Consider the following 6,921-nt stretch of genomic DNA (forward strand, 5'->3'; position numbering starts at 1 on the left):
TCAAACATCCAAACATACAAACTTTCACATTTATAATATTAGTAAGAGTAAGATAAGATAAATAAACTGCAGCGATGTCATCAGTATCCTCTTTCTTGTTCATTGCATTGTCCATTTTCTGCATTATTCTTAAGCTTTCTAATGTGAATCTTGTTTTTGTTCTTTTCTCTACAGCAAGTATTCTTGCGTTCGCCAAATCGGCTGTATGGCCACTGGTATTAATATGCTGCGCTAGCGCTGTGCTGTTTCTTTGTTTTTTTTTTTTATGTCTGCTTCGTGTTCGCTTAGACGAGTACCCAGAGCTCGCTTGGTTGTTCCGATGTACACTTTGTCGCAGTTTTCGGCTTCGTTACCATTGCACTTTATTTCATAAACCACATTGTTTTGTTGTTTGAATTCTATAGGGGATTTTGTTTTTGTAAATATTGTGGATAAAGTGCAATTGCATTTCTATGCTAGCGTTATGTTCTGTTGTTTAGCAATGTGTTGGTTTAAGTTTTCGGACAACTGCGGAATGTAAGTAACACTGAAATATAGATTTGTGGTGTTTGTTGTTACTTTATTCGACGTTTTATTAAGGTAGCCCTTTATTTCTGTAGTTTTTTGTTTTATTAAGTCGCGTGTTAACTTTTCTGGGTAGCTATTACTTTTTAGGATCTTTTTGAGTTTTTGTATGTTTATGTCGTGAAATTTCCTGCCACTAATGTGAGTACTTTGTGTATTAAATTTTTAGAAGTATTGATTTTGTATTTTGTAGGTTGTGAAGATAACAAATTAATCAGACGACCCGAAGACGACGGTTTTGAGTACCAGTCCAGTAGGAGATTATTTCTTTCCCTGTAGATGTGAACGTCAAGAAAGAGGATGCTGGCCTTATATTCCATTTCCATGGTGAATTGGAGTTTGTGGTGGTATTTGTTAAGGGTTTTTAAGATTATATTCACGTCTTTTCGTTTAACTATAGCAAAGATATCGTCTACATATTTGGATATAAATTTAATATCGATGTTTGAGTGTTTTAGCTCCGAAATGGTATTGTCAAGTAATTCTTCCATGACAATATCAGAAATAGTGGGAGAAAGGGTTGCCCATTGGCATTCCGAAGGTTTGAGAATAGAATTTATTGTTACAGACGAAGTAATTGTTGTCCTTGAGACATAAGTCTTGAATACTTAGGAACTTGTTCTTAGGAATCATCGTCATATTTTCTATTTTTGCCTATTTTCTCATAATTATTCTTGAAGCTAAGGCTGTTGGTATATTTGTAAACAGAGATACGACATCAAACGAAACAAGTGCATCTTCTTCACATACATTTACATCGGACAGCTTATTTTTTAATTCAAACGAATTTTTTATATTGTAGTCTTCGGAGATGAGTGGCTTTAGGATTTCTCCAACATATTTAGACAAGTTTGAACATGGGACTTTACAGGACGAGGCAATAGGACGTAGAGGGATTTCTGGCTTATGGATTTTTGGCAACCCATAAAGTCTGGGAGCCGTTGCTGCAATGCTGGTAAGATGTCGCTTTTCTTTTGCGTTTATGTATTTGCATTTGTATAAGTCATCCACTATGTTGTTATTTTTTCTTTGCAAAGTATTTGTGGGATCTGCTAGTATTGTTTTGTACGTGTTCTTCTCTCCTAGTAGGTTTTCTATTTTTTCTACGTATTCTGTTTTGTACATTGCCACTGTTTTATTCCCCTTGTCTGCCTCTGTTATGGTGATGTTGTTAGTGTGTGCTTGGAGGAATGTTTTTGTTTTTTTTGTATGCTTCTAAAATGAACTTTTCGGCTACATTATTTTTTATATTGCGTTTGAATTGTAAAATTATATTGCTTAGTTTATTTCTCGCTAATTCTTTTTCTCTATCATTACTTATCGTCTAAATCACTTGCTCCATTTCTGCAATCGTGTGAACTGCCGAGAAGTTGGATTTTGTTGTTGGCAGCGTGAATTTCTTTCCTAATGAGAGGAGCCACTTCACCTCCTGGGGAAAGACGATGCTGGTTTTGTTTACGAACCAGTTGTCGTTGATGTTTTTGCCCAGTTTTCGTATTTTTTCCTGTTTTATTTTCTCAATTTTAGAGGTGAGAGTTGATTCTTTCTCCTTCGCGATCTTATGACATAAAAGGTTTTGTTTTTGTATGAACTTGATAAACTCCGATTCACTTAGTGTGCGCTTTAGTTTAGATTTCTGTGTGGTGCAAACTATTTTTTGCTGCTCTAATATTCATGTTTGCTTGTGTTGTTTCTAAATATGTTCAGCATTTTTAGGAGGAAGATTAGTTTGGTTTTTTCTATTTTCTGTTTTATATTTTGGGATGTGCTATTTATTGTTTTAACCGAGTTTGGCTTTGGCGTTGGCGTTGGTTTGACAGAACGCACGTTAAAAGTATGCTTGCTACAAAGAACGCTTGGCAGCGAATGCTTGGGCCACTAAATTAACATACTAACGATAGATAAATTAATATTTCATATCAAGAATTGCATTAAAAACGATATTTCTTGCCCGCACTTGATTAAAAAGGAAAAATATTTCACATAATTTTATTTATTTGCAACAGCTGACGAGCGACGCACGCGAAAGGTTGAGAGTTGGCTATCTTTTTGCTTTGTGTTGGCGTGAGCGTTGTCGAATTTTGGCTATGGGGACGGCTGCATTTGAATGCATGTATTCATAGTCAGCTGTTGAAGTGACGTCAACGCCAACGCAACGCCAAAGTTCTATGTGGACGGGCCTTAAGAGTGGCACCTTTCTGAAATCTTTATTAAATGAACAATTTTTTTTCGTAATGTAAAGTTATAGCTCAGTACATTTTTTTTCACCAGAGATAGTCAAAGTTGGGGAAGAAAATATCAAAAAGTTAAAAATCCCAAAATAGTCCTAATTTTATGATGGTTCCCCCCCCCCCACCTACTTTAGGGAAAAGTTTGGCACGTTACTTCTGGGACACCCTGTATACATGGCAACGTTTTTGACAATGTAAAGTTAGAACCGCTGTTTACGTTACCGCTTTCGAGGAAACCAAAGCTTTAGCCCAAGAGCTCCATGTTTTTCAATGCTAGTATGATCGAACAACTGAGTCTCAATACTTCGAGTATAAATTATCGAAAAATTAAATAGTCACGTATATCAATTAGTTTTGGTAAAAAAATTATAATAAAATAAGATTGAAATATGATGGAACAAATAAAAATGTAAAGATGTCTAGTTTATTATGATCTAAAGCAAAAGTCGTCCAATAAAGTTCGTGAAGCCCGTCTAAAAGGCATACAACTGTTATCAAAATCTTTACTTCATGCAGCAATAAAGTTACTAAATATTTTTCGCCAAAATTAAACTTGGAATGCTAAAAATATGTTAACATTAATTTCGTTGTATCCTCCTTTCGAAAAAAGTTGACAACGAAAGGTACAAGCTTTCATATGCGCAAGATCAAAATAAGGACGCCCCTAACATTGGCATATTATTTAAAAAAAAATTTACTATTTGAATAAATAGATACGCAAGACGAAACATCTTCATCATCGGAGACTACGCCGACAAGTTTGACGAGAAAATCGAAACCGCCATTTGTGGCACGTAAAGGCGGCAAGTCTGGCACCAGTGGCAAACGTCATGTTCGCAGTTCCAGCGGTTATTCGAGTCACAACGAAGAAACTACATTTAGGTAAGAAATTATACTCGTATTCTTCATAAATTATTTTTTTTCTTTTGTTACAATTCAGCATATCCAACTATCCTCAAAACTATCAGGATCACATAAATCCCCCGGCGCGTTTTTCAGACATCAACGACAAATCAAAAACACAAACTTCACCACGGATGCGGGGAAATCAGAAGTTACAACGGGAGGCATTTCAAATCAATGTGTAACAAAAACGAACTAAAATAAGTTTCAGGAATGAGCATTTAAATTAAATAGCGAATTAAGTTGAAAGAAGCGATGTAACTCAAGGGAAAATTATATGTACTTAATGCCGTTAATTATTTGAAAGAGCCGTTGAACAAGTTTTGGCAGCTTAACTTTCAAGTTTTCCTTATATATATATAAAATAGTACCCTGAAATGTCAATGTAAATTTCATTCTGGCTACGCTGATGGTGCCAAATGTACGCAACCACGGTCAGATATTAGTTTTCAACCAGGTTGCGCAAGTTAGACTTTTTCTTATAGTGCGGTTTATAAATACTGATTGAAATCATCCTATTCGTATGTAAGTTTAGAATCGTTTGTGTATTTAAAACGTTATTCTCAGTTTTCAAAAATAATGCAAATTCATGATTTATTAATAAAAGTTTTGCTCACTAGTGGCATTCGAGTTTTGGCACTGCCTTACGAAAGGTTGCACACACATACGCACTCACACACAAGGCCTTGCTAAGGGAGCCGATTTTGTCAAGAGGGAGCGAGGAAATTGTTTTCTGAGCAAACTACAGTTTTTCAGTGCAAGTTTAAATTTAGATCAGCTGGCTGACATTTGATTGGCTAAACTTGGTTAAAACCAGCCGGCTCGGGCATTTAAACTAACAGACCTATTCGGGTGCAATGACAAAACTCGCTGCTATCACTATTGTCATGTTTATAATCAATTGTCACGTTTAGGTATGCAGAGGGCAATTTGAAAGCTCCAACGGTGACAATTGCTATTATTTTTGTGATGACCTATTGAGTACGTGACAACGCTAAAACATATGTTAATATATTCAAATTTAATAATTTTGCAGAAAAAAGTTGCAAAATTTTACTAATTGAAAACTGTGAAACCATTTTATTTGCTTCAACAGGTGTGTTAAAAAGTTATTATTTGCGTATGCATATCATAATAGTATCCATTGCATTATTCATGGAGGAAATAATTATTATGTACGCGGCTATTATTGTGGAGCAAGAAGATATTATACAGAGAAGACTTCTGAGGGAACTCCTAGACAACAGTTTTTTTTTGACAGTTTTTACACGTTTGTAGTTCGGGGTGGTATTCCCAAAACTGTAGCTGCTCTTGTGTGGTGCATTCATATTTTTCACGCCTGCTACTACACGAATTCATAATAAAATAAAATAAATTTTCCTATTATAAAATTACTCACTTTTTCGGAGTTTCGTAATCTATTGGTGCGGCGTATTTTATTTAAAAGAAATTCCGTCTGCTGCAGTGTGGGTCAAACAGAACAATTAAAATGTAAACAAAGAACAACTGTTTCACTATAGAGAAACTTTCGCCGCGAAGGCCAAATAAAACGAGCTTTTCGCTTGTCATTATTGACTGTGCATACCTATGACTACAGTTGATGACACGATAATGACAATTGAACTGTGACATTTGATTACTGTGACAACACGCGAATAGGGCTGTAAGTATAAAACAACAGCTGGCCCTTAGTGTCAAAAAATGTTGGTCTTTTTATTTATACATAAGCAAAAATAGTGATGAACACACTTTCAGAACTTTCTCTTCTTGTAGAGAAAAGTTATGAACCATAACTAGCTAATCTAATTTGCTTTATTTTCCGGGATATTTATTTTAAATAAAATAATGATTTTGACGATTTTCCACGTTTTGTCACACTTTAAGTGTTATACTTTAGCTACACCATTTGTTTAAGAAGTTCGAAATAATTCGTCCGAGTATTGTAAACAGGGCTCGGATTTTTATGCAATGTCATCTTTTTTTAAGGCTTCGGAGGCATTTACTAGATATGTATGTATACAGAAAATCCATTCTTAGGTCCCAGATCCAATAAATGAGAAATTGTGGGTACTATTTTTCCATTTTAATATGAGGGTAATTTTTTAGATTTAAGCTTTAAACTTTTTGGATTTCTTTCTTCCAGTTTTAGCAATTTGAAGGGATTTTTATTTTATTTGGCGGTTGGTCACATTGTTTTTTTTTCCCCAAGCTGAATTCTTTGCCAGTTTGAAGACAAATCTATTCTTAGGGCCGGTTACTCAATGTCTGGTTAACACTAATCTCCGGTAAAACATCGTTATCGACGTTACCGACTCCATGTTATATGCATGGAGCCGAACACGTCGATAATGATGTTTAAACGGTGATTAGTGTTAACCAGACATTGAGTAACCGGCCCTTAAAGGGCTGTGGTTAAAAAATGGAAAATATCTGGGGTAGTTTGTTTTTCATACACCTTAAAAATAACGAAAAATTTACATATTCGGTTTATTCATTTGAATAGGTATATGTATACATTGAAAAGAGCAAAAAATAAGATTTAATCAAAACAAGTTATTATTAACTGTTAATCTCGATTTTCTTATTAAACACTATTGGTATTGTGTTCCGTTTTCTTACTTTAAATATACATACTATATAAATATGAAAATCCTTTTCTGTCCTTAAATGTTTTACATTAAAGTCAGAAAATTAAACCTTAGTTTCGGTATCCATGTTTTTAAAGCTCCTGTGGTACGAATCGGTGCGGTTTTTCTAAAGTATTCAAGAGATAAGGTCGGAGAGGGATATTTAAATGTGGCTGTTTCATAAAATGTTTCATTATTTTCGATGCTTGGAATTTGTCCTAAATATTTGCATAACACTACATCACGTTTTACACCAGCACACTCCCATCTCGATCATATGTAGTATGGAATCACGGTTTTTGAATGCGCCTGTTCAAGCGAATCGGGGTGTATTTTGAATTCCGAAATATTTAGTTCAACCCTTTTTAAAGAATTCGTATCGTTAAATGAAAATTTCTCTTCCAAACATAAAAACATACTTTTCCAGACATTTTTTCACTTTTAGATCATTTTTAAGGTACCTTGTCATTTATGAGGTCAATTTTAGCCAGTTTTAAGTCATAAAAATCCGAATCTTTCAGATTATCAAACTTCAACTGTTTTAATTTTATTTAACATATAATTATCGTGCATATACATACGTAAGCGCTAAATAA

At 34.5% G+C, this 6,921-nt stretch overlaps 1 protein-coding gene across 1 annotated transcript in view; it reads left to right on the plus strand.

The window, feature by feature from the left end:
- Positions 1 to 3,929, plus strand: part of LOC118749252 — a 26,031-nt gene extending 22,102 nt beyond the window's left edge. Inside the window, exons 3-4 of the mRNA XM_036484053.1 lie at positions 3,509 to 3,677; positions 3,736 to 3,929. Of these exons, the coding sequence (XP_036339946.1) occupies positions 3,509 to 3,677; positions 3,736 to 3,883 (317 nt within the window). The 3' untranslated portion in view covers positions 3,884 to 3,929. The remainder of the gene's footprint in view (positions 1 to 3,508; positions 3,678 to 3,735) is intronic.
- The last annotated feature ends 2,992 nt before the right edge of the window (positions 3,930 to 6,921 follow it).

Source organism: Rhagoletis pomonella, unplaced genomic scaffold, assembly GCF_013731165.1.
Source record: "Rhagoletis pomonella isolate Grant_MI unplaced genomic scaffold, Rhpom_1.0 Rhpom_scaffold_00014, whole genome shotgun sequence".
Taxonomy (NCBI): Eukaryota; Metazoa; Arthropoda; class Insecta; order Diptera; family Tephritidae; genus Rhagoletis; species Rhagoletis pomonella.